General features: G+C 67.5%; 2 protein-coding genes across 3 annotated transcripts; one reads left to right on the forward strand and one right to left on the reverse strand.

Moving 5' to 3' along the window:
- The first annotated feature begins 3,097 nt into the window (after window positions 1–3,097).
- On the forward strand, window positions 3,098–11,250 carry NCKAP5L (NCK associated protein 5 like). Its single transcript, XM_054051336.1, has 12 exons — window positions 3,098–3,502; window positions 4,463–4,707; window positions 5,467–5,535; window positions 5,633–5,671; window positions 6,245–6,364; window positions 6,479–6,656; window positions 7,173–8,907; window positions 9,377–9,530; window positions 9,614–9,692; window positions 9,775–10,071; window positions 10,199–10,338; window positions 10,825–11,250. Exons 1-12 carry the CDS (start codon window positions 3,229–3,231, stop codon window positions 11,059–11,061), a joined length of 3,567 nt encoding a protein of 1,188 aa, XP_053907311.1. The 5' UTR covers window positions 3,098–3,228; the 3' UTR covers window positions 11,062–11,250.
- A 573-nt stretch (window positions 11,251–11,823) lies between these two features.
- Window positions 11,824–16,926, reverse strand: TMBIM6 (transmembrane BAX inhibitor motif containing 6). Of its 2 annotated transcripts, XM_054051312.1 has the most exons (11): window positions 16,812–16,893; window positions 15,893–15,965; window positions 14,844–14,947; window positions 14,640–14,748; window positions 14,415–14,535; window positions 14,233–14,281; window positions 14,059–14,156; window positions 12,783–12,862; window positions 12,588–12,688; window positions 12,052–12,124; window positions 11,824–11,948 (listed from the first exon to the last, which is right to left on the reverse strand). In XM_054051312.1, the coding sequence occupies exons 3-11, from the start codon at window positions 14,897–14,899 to the stop codon at window positions 11,925–11,927; spliced, it is 711 nt and encodes a 236-aa protein (XP_053907287.1). In that variant the 5' UTR covers window positions 14,900–14,947; window positions 15,893–15,965; window positions 16,812–16,893; the 3' UTR covers window positions 11,824–11,924. The 2 variants fall into 2 exon arrangements, with proteins under 2 accessions (XP_053907287.1, XP_053907288.1); XM_054051313.1 differs by lacking the exon at window positions 15,893–15,965 and having other exon boundaries at window positions 16,812–16,926.
- Between the last annotated feature and the right edge of the window lie 37 nt (window positions 16,927–16,963).

The raw sequence follows: 16,963 nt of genomic DNA on the forward strand, positions 1-16,963 counted from the left end.
GTGGGTGCAGGGGTCCCCTGAGGGGTCTGGGGGGTCCCCTGAGAGGATGTAGGGCTGCTAGGGGGATTTAGGGTCCCCAGAGGGGGGTGGGGGTGCCCTGAGGAGTTTTGGGGTGCCTTGAGAGGTGGGGGTGTCCTGGGAGATTTAGGGGTGTTCTGAGTGGTTCGGGTTGTCCTGGGGAATTTTGGGGTACCCTGAGGGGTGGGAGGGTGCCCTGAGGGGGAGTGTTGGGGTTGGGGGTTCCCTGGAGGCATTTGGGGGTACCCTCAGGGGTTCGGAGTGTCCTCGGGGCAGTTTTGGGGTGCCCTGACTGGGGGGGGTGGGGGTGGGGGTTCCGGGTCTCGGTGCCGAATCCCGATCGGAATCCCGGGGTTGGGGGGGGGGGGATGCGGCGACCCCGGGACCTCCCCCCGCCCATCCCCGCCCCACCGGGCTCCCATTGGCGGCGGGGCAGGGGGCGGAGCCGGGACAGCCGTGACGTCACCACCGGCCCCGCCGCCGCCGCAGCCCCGGTGAGTCCGGAGGGGGGGAGGGGGGGGCAGCTCCCTACGGGCACCGGGGGGGGGGGGGGGGGGAGGATCCCGGTGTGCCCCGTGTCCCCAGTGCATCCCGGGTGTCCCCAGTGCATCCCGGTTGTTCCCAGTATTCCCAGTACACCCCGGGTGTCCCCAGTGCATCCCGCCTGTCCCTACTGTGTTCCTGCCGTGTCCCCAGTGTGTCCCCAGCGTGTCTCCAGTGTCCCCAGTGCATCCCACGTCCCCAGTGTGTCCCCAGAGCATCCCGCCTGTCCCTGCTGTGTCCCCAGTGTCCCCAGGGCAGCCTGCATGTCCCCAGTATATCCCCAGTGTCTCCAGCACACCTGGTTGTCCCCAGTGTCCCCAGTGTCACCTGCATGTCCCCAGTACATCCTGGCTGTCCCCAGTATATCCCCAGTGTCCCCAGTGCATCCTGGCTGTCCCCAGTGTCACCTGCATGTCCCCAGTATATCCCCAGTGTCCCCAGTACATCCTGGCTGTCCCCAGTGTCACCTGCATGTCCCCAGTGTATCCCCAGTGTCTCCAGCACACCTGGTTGTCCTCAGTGTCCCCAGTGTCGCCTGTATATCCCCAGTATCCTCACTGCACCCTGGCTGTCCCTGATGTCCCCAATGTCCCCACTGCACTCTGGGTCTCCCCAGTGTGTCCCCAATGTCCCCATTGCCTCCCGGCTCGCCCTGCCATGTGTCCCCATGAGTCCCTGCTGTCCCCGAGCTGTCCCTGATCCCCTAAGGCTGTTTCTCTGGCACATCCCGCTTGTCCTCCTGCGTCCCCGCTTGTCCCCAGTGCATCCAGGCTGCCCCAAGAGCAGCGCAGCTCCGCAGGGTTGGGGACACTTAGGGTGTCCCCCCACGTCCCCTGGAGGACTTTGGCGTGGGGCAAACCAATCCAGCCCCCTCGCCATGGGATCGTGGCTGTCCTCTGCCGCGCTGGCACGTCCCCAGCCGTGCGGTTTGGGGACGTGGTGGGTGTCAGCGGCTGCTGTCCCTTGGCCCAGGGTGACCGAGGGGGACAAGGAGGGGGACACGGGCTCCTGGTGCCCCATGGAGCATCCCTTTCCCCTGGGGACACACCAGGGACAGGGAGAAGCCTGGATGGAGCAGGGGACGATGGGGACAGATGGTGGGATGCACTGGGGACACTGGGGACAAACGAGAGCCTGGATGGACTGGGGGATGGTGGGGATGGACTGGGGACACATGGGATGTACTGGGGACACCCCAAGGACATGCGAGAGTCTGGGTGGAGCGGGGGACAGCTGGAAGAGATGGCAGAGGGGTGGGATGCACTGGGAACACTGGGGACAGACAGGAGCCTGGAAGGACTGGAGGATGGTGGGGACGGACTGGAGACGTGTGGGATGCACCGGGGACACTGGGGCACACCAGGGACACTGGGACACACCAGGGACAGGCGAGAGTCTGGATGGACCAGGGGATGGTGGGATGCACTGGGGGAGCCACGGAGTGTGCTGGGGACAGCAGGGACACGCACCCTTGTGTCCCCCTCCCCATGGGGACACTGGTGCTTCCACCGTGGGGTCCCAAGCTGGGGGAGGTGACAGCCACACCCATCCATCTGTCAAGACCCCCCATTCTGTCCCCGCCGGTAGGGCCTGGGGGGGCCATGGGCTGCTCTTCCCCTCCAGACGGAGCCTCATTTCCCCCCATGACGCAGCCGGAGCTGCCGGACGGGGGCCGCTTCCTGCCCTGGGACAGCAGGGATGGGGGGACACGGCCACCATGGGCCATCCCGGAGACCCTCTGATCCCGAGAGCTGTGAGGGGACAGGGACAGCGTGGACCACGTCTGGCTGCGCGCGTGGTGCTGGGCGCGTGGCCAAAGTCATGGAGCTGAATGGGTTGAGGATGGCTGATGGATGGGGACGCGGGGAACATCCGACAACGCCATCCTAGAAGACCTCCCATCCAAGGAGGGGCTGTGGGAGTTGGGGTTGTTCTGGAGAAGAGAAGGCTCCGGGGAGACCTTAGAGCAGCTTCCAGCGCTGAAAGGGGCTCCGGGAAAGCTGGAGAGGGGCTCTGGATGAGGGAGTGCAGGGAGAGGATGAGGGGGAATGGTTTTGAGCGGAAAGAGGGGAGATTGAGATGAGATCTTAGGGAGAAATGTTCTCCTGTGAGGGTGGGGAGGCCCTGGCCCAGGTTGCCCAGAGCAGTGGGGGCTGCCCCATCCCTGGAGGGGTTCCAGGCCAGGTTGGATGGGGCTCGGAGCCCCTGATCCAGTGGGAGGTGTCCCTGCCCATGGATGGGCTTTGAGGTCCCTTCTAACCCAACGCATTCCAGGGTTCTCGGATCCTTTGCCCATCACTGCACTGAGCAGGGCTGCAGATACCGGCGCTCCGCTTCTTTCTTGGGTGCCATCTCACAGGATGCCCCGTGTCCTGGTGCCCGGGTTTGCCCTCTCCAGATTGCCCGGTGCCCCTGGTACCCGGGTTCTCCCTCTCCCGGGGTTCCCGGTGTCTCGTACCCGGGTTCTCCCTCTCCCGGGGTTCCCGGTGTCTCGTACCCGGGTTCTCCCAGTCCTGGGATGCCCCGAGTACCCCTCTCCAGGGATTCCTGGTGCCCTGTATCCCCTCTCCCGGTGTCTCCGGTGTCTCGTACCCGGGTTCTCCCTCTCCCGGTGCCCAGTGTCCCCTCTCCCGGGATGCCCGGTACCCAGGTTCTCCCTCTCCTGGGATGCCCCCGGTGTCCTCTCTCCAGGGATTCCCGGTGCCCCCTGTATCCCCTCTCCCGGGATGCCCCCGGTGCTGTCTCTCCGGGGATGCCCGGTGTCCCCGGTGTCCCCTCTCCCGGGGCAGGGGGCGGGGGTCCCTCCCGGCTCCTCCCCGGTCGCGGCGGGGAAGGCGGAGCCGGGGCCGCCGCCGCCTCCCAACAATAGCGCGGCCGGGCCGGGCCGGGCTGGAGCCGCCGCCGGGACCGGGGCCGGGGCCGAGCCGAGCCGGGAGAGCGGGTGAGTGCGGGGGGGACCGGGACGGGGCGCGGGGAGCGGCACCGGCCCCGTTCCGGGGCGCACGGGGCGAGCGGCCGGGAGGCACCGGCGGCGGGAGGAGCCCCGGGGGAACCGGGACCGGGAGCTCCACGGCACCCCCGGGGGCCCGGGCACCGGTGTCCCGGGGGCTGAGGCTGGTTTCAGGGGTGCTGTGCACCCCGGTCCCAGTCTCGGTACCGGGGATGCTGAGCATCCCGGTGCCCCGGGGTTGGTGCCGGTCCTACTCTCGGTACCGGGGATGCTGTGCATCTCGGGGCTGGTCCCGGTCCCTCTTCCATCAGTGCTGAGCATCCCGGTGCCCCGGGGCTGGGGCTGGTCCCAGTCTCGGTACCGGTCACAGTGCCGGTCCTGAGGGTGCTGTGCATCCTGGTCCGTGGTGCTGTGCATCCCGGTGTCTTAGGGCTGGTCCCGGCGGTGCTGCGTCTCCCAGTTCCCCCGGTGCTGATACCAGTCCCGGTCCCAGCAGTGCTGTGCATCCCAGCGCCCTGTGGCGGGTGCTGAGCCTCCTGGGACTCATCCCAGGGGTGCTGTGCATCCCAGTGCCAGTAATGGGGGTGCTGTGCATCCCAGTGCCAGTAATGGGGGTGCTGCACATCCCAGTGCTGGTCCTGAGGGTGCTGTGCATCCCAGTGCTGGTCCTGGGGGTGCTGTGGATCCCAGTCCAGATCCCAATCCCGGTCCTGGAGGTGCTGTGGATCCCAGTGCCGGTCCTGAGGGTGCTGTGCATCCCAGTGCTGGTCCTGGAGGTGCTGTGGATCCCAGTCCAGATCCCAGTGCTGGTCCTGGGGGTGCTGTGCATCCCCGTCCCCCCCGGGAAGGCGCAGGATGGGTCCCGGTCTCGGGGTGCCGTGACTGACGGGGTTGGGACTCAGCTCGGGGTCCCCCCGGCTCTGTCCCCACTCACCCCGTTGTGCCCCACAGGTGCCACCGGGCAGGGACGGGGCTGGGGACCCTCCGAGCGAGGCAGAGGTGGCCCAGGCTGCCCAGGGCCTGGCAGGCTGGGTGGCCAGTGGCCCGGGGCTAGCGGGGACCCCGGCCGGACGCACGTCCCCCCGCAACCAACGATGTCGGAGAGCGCGGCCGAGGCGCCTGGAGATGGGAACGCCGCGGCGCTCGGCGAGACGGGCACCAGCCAGGAGCTGCTGCAGCGCCTGCGGGAGCTGGAGGTACGGGTGGGCCACCGGCAGCAGGGACTGGTGGCCACCGTGGAGCTGTGGCCACCGTGGCCACCACCACTGTGCAGCCATGGGCAGTGCCACCGTGGAGCTGTGGCCACCGTGACCACCACCAGGCAATTGTGGCCACCAGGCAACCATGGCCATTGCCATCGTGTAGCCACTGCCACTGGGCAGCTGTGGCCACCAGGAACTGGGGTGACCGAGGCAGCTGTGGCTATCAGGCAACTGTGACTGGTGCCACCGGGCAACCTTGGCCACTGCCGTGGTGCAGCCACTGTGGCTAGTGTCACTATAGATGTGGCTATTGCCTTCAGACAACTGGGGCCACCATGGAGCCATGGCCGCTAGCTGTGGCTAGTGCCGCTAGAGATGTGACCATTGCCTTCAGGCCGCCGTGGCCACCGTGTAGCCGGTGCTACGAGACAGCTGTGGCCACCAGGTAGCCGTGACCAGTGCCACCGTGCAGCCGTGGCCACCGTGTAGCTGTGGCCAGTGCCACCATGCAGCTGTGGCCACCGTCCAGCCATGGCCAATGCCACTATGCATCCGTGGCCACAGAGCAGCGGGTGCCACAGCACCAGCAGCCCAGACGCCACGGTGAGGGGCAGCACGTCCTTGCCATGGGGTGGCCCCGTCCCTGCAGCGGTGGCAGAGAAGGAGGGGGGTGGGGGGAGGTGTCCCCCCTGGGTGCTTGTGGGGTTCCAGGTGCCTCTGCTGTGTCCCCTGAACTGTCCCCACTGTCCCCAGGCGGAGAATTCGGCGCTGGCCCAGGCCAATGAGAACCAGCGGGAGACGTACGAGCGCTGCCTGGATGAGGTACGGGGTGGGGGGGGACCCACACGTGTGGGACATGGGGGGACACGTGTGTGCCCTCAGACCCCCCCACCCAGACCCCCCCCCCTCTGCTCCCCAGGTCGCCAACCACGTGGTGCAGGCGCTGCTCAACCAGAAGGTGGGTGCTGGGGGGGAACTGGGGGTGCTGGGGGGGAACTGGGGGGCATTGAATGGGCACTGGGGGGAGACTGGGGGTGCTGGGGGGGCACTGGGGATGCTGGGGGGGAACTGAGGGTGCTGGGGGGAATACTGGGGTGTCCTAGAGGGGATCTGGGGGTGCTGGAGGGGAACTGGGGATGCTGGGAGGGAACTGGGAGGGAACTGAGGGGCACTGAATGGGCACTGGGGGGAGACTGGGGGTGCTGGGGGCGAACTGGGGATGCTGAGGGGATACTGGAGGGTGAAGGGAGGGGGACTGGGGGTGCTGGGGGGAATACCGAGGTGTCCTGGAGGGGATCTGGGGGTGCTGGAGGGGAACTGGGGATGCTGGGAGGGAACTGGGAGGGAACTGAGGGGCACTGAATGGAGACTGGGGGTGCTGGGGGGGCACTGGGGATGCTGAAGGGATCTAACAGGGCTGGAGGGGAACTGGGTGTGCTGGGGGGATATTGGGGGTTCTGGAGGGCACTGGTGGGTCTGGAGGGGAACTGGGGGGGCTCCCAGCTGACACCCCCAGTCCCGTCCTTCCCAGGACCTGCGCGAGGAGTGCATCAAGCTGAAGAAACGCGTTTTCGACCTGGAGCGCCAGAACCAGGCGCTGAGCGACCTCTTCCAGCAGAAGCTGCAGCTCTCGGCAGGATCTGTGCCCCAGGTACGGCCCAGGGGGGCAGTTGGTGCCAAGGAGGAAAGGGGGGGGTCACAAGGCAGAGCCCCCCCCCCCCTTCCCGAGCCCCAAAGCTTAACCTGGGGTCTCCCTGCTCTCCAGCTGCTGCTGCACCCGGTGCCGGTGCCGGTGCCGGTGGACGCCCCGGTGAGCTCCGTGCCGGGCTGTGCTGAGCAGCCACCCCCCCAGCCGCCCCCGAGCCGCTGCGTCCCCCCGCCGGAGGTGGGTACCAGTGTCACCCCCCAGCTCTGCCTGCGCTGTCCCACGCCCCAAATGTGGGGTACCGCGCATCCCAAGCCTGCTGTGTCCCCAGGGCGGTGGGGACCCTGCATTCCAGGGCCATCCATGGTGCCACCCTCTCCGGGTCTGTGGCGTCCCCGTCCCTGTGCCCGTGGCATCGTCCTTTCCACCTGCCCACAGTGTCCCTGTGCCTCCATTGTCCCCCTCTCCAGGCTGGCGCATCCCTGTCCTTGTGCCTGTGGCATCGCCTTTGCTACCTGTCCAGTGTGTCCCTGTCCCCATCCCTGCGCTGTCCCCATCTCTGGGTTCATGGCATCCCCATCCTTGTGCCATCGCTCTTTCCAAGCCCGCAGTGTCCCTGTCCCCATCCCTGTGCTGTCCCCTTTGTCCCCACATCCCCAAAGCCCTTTGTGCCCCCTCCGAAGCCCCTCTGCATCCCTCTCCCCATCCCTCTCCCCCAGAGCGACCCCTCTCCCCGCGGTGGGACTCAGCTCTCCCTCTCCCGGTGTGTCCCGGTGCTCCGTGTGGGTGCCGTGACGGTGCCCGTTCCCCGCAGGTGACCCCCCCGGTGCCCTCGAGCAGCCCTGGGCTCAGCCCCGCCGCCCCCCCCCCCCCTTGGACGCCCTCTCGCCGTTCTTCAAGAAGAAAGCACAGATCTTGGAGGTCCTTCGCAAACTGGAGGAGACGGACGCGCTGTTGGGGCCCCCCCCGGGTTCCCCCGGCTCCCCCGAGCCCTGCGCGGCACCGGGATGGCCCCCCTGGGCGCTGCGGGGAGCGGGGGGCTGCCGGGGGGCCGAGGGGAGCCCCTGCTCGTCGCCGGAGGATGCTGCGCCGCCGCGGGGGGCTCTGCTCAGCGCTTTGGCCGAGCGGCTGCTGTTGCGGGGGGACGGCGGCTGCTGCCGGCGCAACGGCGAAGCCCCCGGGGGACCCCCTCGCCCACGGCACGCCGAGCACCCCGCTTTCCTCGGGCTTTACGCCCCGACCGAGGAGAACCCCGAAGGGGGGGGTTTCCCTTCGCTCTCGCCCGCCCTGGGGGGCTCCAATTCCTTGGGGCCCCCCCCGAAGGTGCTCAAGCTGCCACCCCCCCCCGGGGCGCTGCGCCTCAGCCCGCAGCTGGCGCGCACCTCCAAGATTCCGTGCCGCGGCGGCGGCAACCCCGAAGCCTCGCCGGCGCTCAGCCGCCGTGCGTCCCCCGATACCCCTCCCGAGCCCCCCGCTTTCCCCACGCCGTGCGCCTGCGAGGCGGCCGAGCAGCCCCCCAACCCACCGGGACCCCCCCCCGCCAGAGGGGAGCGAGCGGCCGCTTTGCCCCCCAACACCCGCTGCGGTACCGGGGGCTCGGCCCCCTCGCGCCGCCCCGGTAAGAAGCCCCCGGAGCCGGGCTACTTGCCCTTCAAGGAGCGCCTGGCCGCCCTGGGCAAGCTACGGGGGGCCGAGGGCCGCGAACCCCCCGGGCCGGGCCGGCCGGAGCGCAGCCACGGGGCTGAGCCGCGTCCCGCTGCGTCCCGGGGGGGTTTGGGGGGCAGCTTGAAGCACCCCGAGCCGGCACACGGCGCCGAACCCCTCGCCCGCTGCTATTCCTCGGGTTCCATGGGCGAGCCCGGCAAGTTGGGGGGCAAAGGGCGTCCCTCCGGTGGCAAAACCCCCCCGCGCGCCCCCCCGGCTCCCCCCGCCAAGGCCGCCCGCAGCCCCCATGGCAGCCCCACCAAGCTGCCCACCAAGGCGGGCGCCGGCAAGGCCGCGGCGCCGCGCGCCGAGGAGCCCGGAGGCGCTAAGGCCGTGGGGGTTCCTCGTAAAAGCCTTGCGGCTTCGGAACCTTCCGGCACGGGGCCGCCGGCGGGTGCTGCCGCGCATTCGGCCATCGAGGAGAAGGTGATGAAGGGCATCGAGGAGAACGTGCTGCGGCTGCAGGGCCAGGCGCCGGGCGGGGAAGCCAAGGGCAAGGCGGCCGGCGGCTTGGCCAGTTGGTTTGGTTTGCGTCGAAGCAAGTTACCGGCTTTGAGCCGTCGCGGCGATGGCGGCCGAGGCCGGGAATGGGCCGGAACGCCGTCTCCATTGCGGCGAGAGGTCAAGTTGGCCGCTCGGAAGCTGGAAGCCGAAAGCCTCAACATCTCGAAGCTGATGGAGAAGGCGGAGGATCTGCGGAAGGCGCTGCGCGAGGAGCACGCGTTCCTGCAGGGGTTGGCGTTGGAAAAGGGGCGCCCCAGAGGAACCCCCAACGCCCCCGGCCACGTCCCGGTGATGTACCAGGAGGTGACGGCCGAGACCTTCATGCAGCAGCTGCTGGACAGGTTAGGGGGGGTCCAAGGGGGGGTTATGGGGTGTCTGTGCGCCCCAAGGACGGGTTGGGGGGGGTCTATGGGGAGTCTGTGCACCCCCAAGGACAGGTCGGGGGGGTTATGGGGAGTCTGTGCACCCCCAAGGACAGGTCAGGGGGGGTCTATGGGGAGTCTGTACACCCCCAAGGACAGGTCGGGGGGTTATGGGGTGCAGGGGGGGGTCTATGGGGAGTCTGTGCACCCCCAGGACAGGTCAGGGGGGGTCTATGGGGAGTCTGTGCACCCCCAAGGACAGGTCGGGGGGGTCTATGGGGAGTCTGTGCAACCCCAAGGACGGGTTGGGGAGTCTATGGGGAGTCTGTGCACCCCCAAGGACAGGTCAGGGGGGGTTATGGGGTGTCTGTGCACCCCCAAGGACAGGACAAAGGTTCCAGGGGGGTTATGGGGTGTCTTTTTCCCCCTGACACTGCCTCCTCCCCAGAGTGGACGGGAAGGATGTGCCCTACGAGAACCGCCTGGAGCACAAGCGGGAGCTCTGTGACCTCCGCCGGGTCCCCCCCGACGCCAAAGACCCCCGGCTCTGCCACCCACCCCGCAATGGTATCGTGGGGCACCTACAGGGCCCCCCCGACAAGGTGAGGACCCCCTCCATCCTGCCCACCCCCCAACTATGTGTTTTGGGGGGACCCCATGGCCACTTCCCCCCTCTCCACCGCAGGTGCCCGACGTGGGGCTCCGGGATGAGCTGCCGTCGGATGAGAGCTTCTCCGAGTCAGGAACGTCGCAGCTTTTTGCCGGTGAGGGGGTGCTGGGATGGGGGGGCACCCATCGGGGAGCAAGGGGGGGGAGCCCCAGCACTGACGCCTCCCCTCGTGCCAGCAGCCTGCGGGTCCCTAACACGGACGCTGGACAGTGGGATCGGGACCTTCCCACCCCCCGATTACGGAGGGGTCCCCACTAAAAGCACCCCAAAACCACGAGGCCGGCCTGAGCCGCTGGCCGGAGCTGTGCCGACGCGGCCACCCGCCATCACCAAAGTGCCGCGCAAGGCTCGGACGCTGGAGCGCGAGGTGCCCAGTTCAGAGGAGCTGCTGGTGACCGGCAAACACCGCAGCACCCCAGCGTGCCACGTCCCGGCACCCCCCAGCACCCACGGCCACCGCGCCGCTCCCCAAGGTCAGTGGCCAACCCTACGGCGTGCAAGCGTGCACCCATTCATGTGCAAGGTGCTATGGGGCTCAGGACCCCCCTGGAGGGCCGGGGGGGCTCTATGGCACAGCAGTGACCCCCCTTTTTCCTGCAGACGCCGATGACGATGCCGGGAAGCCGTGGCGCGTCCAGCAGAGCAAGAACTGGACCTTCCCCAACGCCAAAGCCTGTGGTGCCGCAGACCCCTTCCTCTGCCCAAGGGGGGATCTGGAGGGGCTGCACCGCCCCGCGATGGTAAGGGGTGGGGTGGGGGGGCGCTTGAGTGGGCTGTGGGGTCACCCCACCAGCCCCAGGGTGGGGATTTGGCATTGAGAAGGAGTGGGGGGCACAGGGACCCCGGCCACGTCGCGGTGATGTACCAGGAGGTGACGGCTGAGACCTTCATGTAGCAGCTCCGGGACAGTTTGGGGGGGCTCAAGGGGGGTTATGGGGTGTCTGTGCACCCCGCCCAGGACAGGTCTGGGGGTCCAGAGAGGGTCATGGGTTGTCTGTGCCCCACCTCAGCAGCTCCTGGACAGGTTGGGGGGCGCCCAAGGTGGGTCATGGGGTGTCTGTGCCCCACCTCAGCAGCTCCTGGACAGGTCGGGGCGTCTGGGGGGGTTATGTTTTTTTTGTGGCTCCCCCCCAGGACAGGTCAGGGGGGCTCCAGGGGTTTATAAGGTTATTGGTGTGGAGTGGGGGGCACAGGGACGCCCCCCCGACAGTCCTGTTACTCCCCAGGTACCAGTCTGCAGCCCGTCTGGGTGTCGGGGGGCTTCCCCAGAGGCCCCCCCGCCGCTGCCCCCCACTCTGAGCGCCAGCAGCAGCCGAACCCCCAGTGCTTCGGATGTGGGGGACGAGGGCAGCACGGAAGCCCAGTCACGGGATGGGGGGCACGGCCCCCCCGGCTTGGAACACTCGGAATCCCTCAGCGATTCCCTCTACGACAGCCTCTCTTCCTGCGGCAGCCAGGGCTGAGCCCCCACCTCGGCTGCGCTCGCACGTCTTCCGCTCCCCAGCCCGCTCCCCCTACCCCAGTCTTGGGGTGCAACTGGGACAGGGTGGGGTCCCGGTGCCCCGTGCCCCCCACCTCAGCTCTCTCCGATGGTGCTATCGCAGTGTACAGCCCCCGCCGCTGGGTTTTTAACTCAATAAAGCTGCCCTCGCCCCCGTTTATTTATATAGGTTCTCATGCAGCCGCTGTCGTCTCTGCCGTGGCCGCATCCTGCCCAGGGGAGGAGGGAGGGAGGGGGGTGGAAAAGATGGAAAAGGGCCCAAAAAATTCCAACTCTGAGCGTTTTATTGAATCATCCCGGTGTACAAAGAGAGGCGACGCGGGATTGGGAAGAGCTCGGAATCACAACACCTTTGTCCCCGCCGGCTGGCTCGGGTTGGTTCCCGGCGTGGTTCTTGGCACTGGTGCTAAAGGAGAGGCTGCTCCATTGAGTTTGGCTTTGGGAGAACAGCCAGTGGGGCGGCCTGGGGGTCTGCTGCCCCCCAAGTCCCCCCCAGCTGGTGTTGGGGGGCCCACAGGTTAGGGGGATAACACCCCGGCTCCCTGCACAAGGGTGCAGTGAGGCCACGTCGCCAGCGGAGCCGGGGAGAAACCTCATCCCGAGGGACACGGGCTCTGGGTTGGGGAACTGGGGGGGAGGTGTAAAACTCCAGCAGGATCTGCAAATTGGTCGCTTTCTACTCAAAAAAAAAGCTCAACAAGAGAAAAACCCACAAGGTGCGAAAGCTTCCGGGCTGCTTTTCATCGGCAGCAAAGCGCAACCCCTTTAATGAATTAGAGAGGGGACGGGGATGGGGATGGGGACCGGATGGGGACAGGAGCCGCTTCACTTCTTCTCCTTCTTCTTGTTCTGCAAGAGGAGCGGTGTTCGGTCACTGCCGGCCCCGTGGTGGCCGTCTGGTGCCCGAGGGCCCCTCGCGCCCCCTGCGCCGCCCCCGGGGCCCCTCACCCACCTTGGTCATGCCCAGGATCATCAGGAGCTCCTGGAAGATGTTGACGAAGTCGAGGAAGAGGTCGACGCAGTGCCTGCAGGAGAAAGCGGCTCAGGCCGTGCCGGCTCACCCGTTTCCCAGTCCCCTTTCCCTCCTCCCTTTCCCATTCACCCTCACTTTTCCCTTTCCCTCTCCCCTTTCCTGTTTCCCCCCCACTTTTCCCTCCTCCCTCATTTCCCTTCCCCTTTCCCATTTTCCCCTCTCCTTTCCCATTTTCCTCCCCCCTTTCCCATTTCCTCACCCTCTTTTCCCATTCACCCCCCTTATCCATTTTCTCCCTTTTCCCATTTTCTTCCCCTTTCCTGTCCCCCCCTTTTCCCTTTCTCTCCCCCCTTTCCCTCCCCCTCCCATTCACTCCCCTTTTCCCTCCTTCCTTTCCTCTTTTCCCTCACCCCCTTCCCATTTTCCTCCTCCCTTTCCCTCCCCCCTTTTCCATTTCCCTCCCCCCTTTCCGACTTTCTTTCCCCTTTCCTTCCCCCACCCTTCCCCTTCCCCACCAGATGTAATCCTTGTCCCCGCTCTCCGCCTTCTCAATGATGAGCTGCGTGTCGAAGAGCACGAAGCCGCACATGATCATCAGCCCCAGGTAGAGGTTGGCCTGTGGGAAGAAAGGGGGGGACGTTGGAGGGGGGACAAGTCCCACAGTGGCATCACCAGAGCGAGGTGACGTCCGTCCATCTGTCTGTCCTTACCGTGAAGAGCCAAGTGGATCCCATGAAGGTGTTAACCACGGAGAAGAGGAGCATCAGGGTGAGGCCGGAGAGAAGAAAACCTGTGGGGCAAAGGCAGGGCAGGTGGTGAGGCCCGGCTTCAGTCCCCCAGAGTGCCCCCCAAGAAGCCCTCAGACCCCTGTGGGTCCCCACTGGCCTCCCAGACCCACACAAGGAGCCCCCAAACCCCCGTGGTGCCCCCCCAGACCCCTGTGGGTCCCCACTGGCCTCCCAGATGCACACAGGGAGCTCCCAGACCCCCGTGGTGCTCCTCCAGACCCCTGTGGGTCGCACTGGCCCCCCAGACCCACACAAGGAGCCCCCAAACCTCCGTGGTGCCCTCCCAGACCCCTGTGGGTCCCCACTAGCGCCACAGACCCCTGTGGTGCCCTCCCAGACCCTTGTGGGTCTCCACTGGCCCCCAGACTCACACAAGGAGCCCCCAGACCCCCGTGGTGCCCCTCCAGACCCACACAAGGAGCCCCTCGACCCCCGTGGTGCCCTCCTAGACTCCTGTGGGTCCCCACCAGCCCTGTAGACCCACACAAGGAGCCCCCAAACCCCTGTGGTGCCCTCCCAGACCCCTGTGGGTCCCCACTGGCCTCCCAGACCCACACAAGGAGCCCCCAAACCCCTGTGGTGCCCTCCCAGACCCCTGTGGGTCCCCACTGGCCTCCCAGACCCACACAAGGAGCCCCCAAACCCCTGCGGTGCCCTCCCAGACCCTTGTGGGTTCCCACGGGCCTCCCAGATCCACACAAGGAGCCCCCAAGCCCCCGTGGTGCCCTCCCAGACCCCTGTGGGTCCCCACCAGCCCTGTAGACCCACACAAGGAGCCCCCCGAAGCCTCTGGTGCCCTCCCAGACCCACACAAGGAGCCCCTAAACCCCTGTGGTGCCCTCCCAGACCCCTGTGGGTCCCCACCAGCCCTGTAGACCCACACAAGGAGCCCCCAGACCCCCGTGGTGCCCCTCCAGACCCACACAAGGAGCCCCTAGACCCCCGTGGTGCCCTCCCCAGGAGCCCCCAGACCCCTGTGGGTCCCCACTAGCCTCCCAGATGCACACAGGGAGTTCCCAGACCCCCGTGGTGCTCCTCCAGACCCTTGTGGGTCCCCACTGGCCCCCCAGAGCCACACACGCAGCTCCCAGCCCCACATGGTGCCTCCCCCAGAGCCCCAAGCCCTCCCTGGGAATCCACTGCCCCCAAAGCCCCACACAAGGAGCCTCCAGCCTCCCCCCGTGGGCTCCCCCCTCACCTCCCAGGTAGAGGAAGCTGCGGCGCCGGGCGTACAGGGCACTCAGGGAGAAGCAGGCGAAGATGGTGGCAGTGCCGAGGAAGGCGGTGGGGATGACGCTAGGAGAGAGAAAAGGGGGTGAACGGGATCTGGGGGTGCAATGGGGAGGGTTTGGGGGGGGGGCCACGCTCCTACCTGGGGTTGATGGAGATGCACATTTCCAGGAGGGGTCCCAGGTTGATGCCTGGAAGGACAGAGCAGGATGTCACCAGAGTCATTTTTCGGGTGGTGCGGGCTGTGTCGGAGCCCCTGTCCCCACACCCCCGGCCTGAGGGTCCCGTGGGACTTGGGGGGGGCAGTTCCCAGTGCCCACCTACCTGTCAGGAAAGCAAAGCCAGCCAGCATCCCCAGCCGCTTCTGCTCCGTCTCCCGGCTGTGCGGGGTAGCAGTGAGCCAGATCATCAGCCCCAGGGCACCCAAGCCAGTCAGGAAGCTGAACTGTGGGGCGAGACGTAGCTTGGGGGCCCGGCATCACCTCACCAAGGCAGCACGGGCAGTGGGGTGCACATATGGACCACCGCCATGCCCCAGAGACCCCTCACCTGGAAGAAGTGGGTCACCACGTTGATGTAGGCGCCTGTGGCGGCCACAAACATGCAGATGGCGAAGCTGGCATAGACCTTCTTGAGGTGCTCCTGGGTGGAGGCCGAGCTGCGGGTGAGGAGGAGGAGGTGGTGAGGTCGGTGGCGAGGCCAGTGCAGCCCCCCGTGAGCCCCCAGCCCTGCCTGCTCGAGGGGGTTACTCACATGTGAGAGAACTTGAAGAGGGCATCGAAATTGATGTTTCGATCAAAGACGTTCATGGTGCCGCGCTGCGAGTGGGCCCACTGGCCGCTTCGCAGTGGTGCAAGCTGCAAGAGAAGAGGTAGGCGAGGTGGCTCAGGGGGGATGTTGGAGCCTTCTCGTGCTCCCAAAGCTCCCACCTTGCTGTGCAGGAGCTCAGTGGGAGCCGAGGAGCTGCCCGTCCCGTGTGGAGCGAGCGGCAGGAGCTGTGAGCTGCTGGGGACGCGCCGCACTCTGTGCCAGCTGGTGCAAGTGTTGCCGGCTGTTGCGAGACCGGGGCTGCCCCCGAGGAGGCTTCGACCCCGCGGGAGTGCTGCTGGCAGCTGGAAAGCGTCTTTGTGCCAGGCTACTATTAGTGCCCGTAATGACATCCCCAGAGGAGGCTTTGGCAGTGTGAGGCTCCCTTTGCGGCCTCCTCCTCCTCGCTCCTTCTTGCGCCAGCCTCTGGTCCAGCCGGCTCGGCCGGTGCTGTTTATCCTGGCACCTACGGGAGCTCATCCGGCCCAGTGAGTCCCAAGGGAAGGGAATGACAGGATGGGGCTGTCAAGCGGCTGCCCTGGCACACAGAAGGGTTTGGGGTCCTCTCTGGCTACCCCGGCACAGGAAAGGGCCCGGGATGCTCTTCTGGCACAGGAAAGGGCCCAGGATCTCCTCCTGGCACAGGCCTGGGGGTCTCCTTCCTGCCACCCCATCCAGCCAGGCACGGGGAAGGGCTCAGGGTCTCCCCCTGCTATCCCGGCACCAGGACAGTGAAGGCTCAGCTGCCACTGGTGCCACTGGGATCTCCTGGCTCAGCGCGTGGCTCCCGGTGGGTCAGAACCGGTGGCCATTGTGCCGTGGCCTCGCCGGGGGTTGTGCAGGCGGTGGAGCAGCCATCCCTGCGTGGCTGTGGCAGGCGCGGAGCTGCACACCAGCCTCCTCCCGGCACAGCGGTGACAGCGAGTTTCGTCAGGCAGGGCCCGCGCTCCCTTTGGGGCTGGGGGACTCGAACCCCTGGGAGAGCCGCCCTTCACCTGTCACGGGCGACTGCAACGGGGCTGGAGCTGCTTCGGCTTCGCTGGCAACGTCCGGGGGCAGAGACTGGAGCTGTTAATGGGGAACCGTGGCTGCCAGGCGACCTTTACCCATGGCCATGGCCCTGCCAGCCACCGCCCAGGCGCCTCCGAGGGGGTTGGAGGTGGCTGACACCGGGCTGCAACCCCTGTGACTGGAGGGGGACCCCCAAAACTGGGCAAAGCCCCCCTGAATCACACCTATCCAAACATCCCCCCCCAACCCCAGGCTCAGTTTGGGGTGCCCAGAATGGAGCCCCCAAGAGTTGAAATTTGACTGAGCCCCAGCGGGGGCTGCCAAGACCCCCCCCCGAACCAGATGGAGCCCCCGTAGTGGCCAGAACCCCTGTGTCCCCCAACTTCCCACAGATCCAGCGGAGGTGGCGGGGGAGGGGCGCCCGTGGCGTTGAGACCTACCAGGGCCCCAGTGGGGGCTCCCAGGGCCCCATGGGGGTTGGGGACCCCCCAGTCCTCCCTATGCCCACCCTCTCCCTCTCCTCCAGACCCGGGGGGGGGGGGCTGCAATCGCCCCCCCCCGCATGCCCCACCACCCCAATCCCAGAGAGGGGGGCAGAGGATGTCCAGATCGCACACCCCTCGTTGTTGACACCTAACCGGGTCCTACGGGGGGCTGCAACGCCCCCTCAGGGTCCCCATGGTGGGGGAGGGAATCGGGGTCCTCATGGGGGGGGACCCCCAAGGCTCCCCATCCCTCCTTGTCCGGCCCCCCACCCCCCCCAGAGCCAGTGGGGGAGCAGGGCCTGCCCACACCGCCGACCCCCCGCCGTTATTGACACCTCACCGGGCCCTACCGGGGACCGCAGCCGCTGTTCGACCCCCCCCCAGGCCCGGGCCCCCCCGCAGCCGCCCCCGCCCTCACCTGCGCTGCGCCGTCCGGGCCAGGCCGCGAGCGCTGGCCGCTGCGCCACGGACTGGGCTGCGATTGGCCAGCGCCCCCTTAAGCCCCGCCTACCACGCCCTGCGATTGGTCCGCTCCAGACTCCCGCGGCCGCTCATTGGCCGATGTCCGCG

Source organism: Cuculus canorus, chromosome 29, assembly GCF_017976375.1.
Source record: "Cuculus canorus isolate bCucCan1 chromosome 29, bCucCan1.pri, whole genome shotgun sequence".
Taxonomy (NCBI): Eukaryota; Metazoa; Chordata; class Aves; order Cuculiformes; family Cuculidae; genus Cuculus; species Cuculus canorus.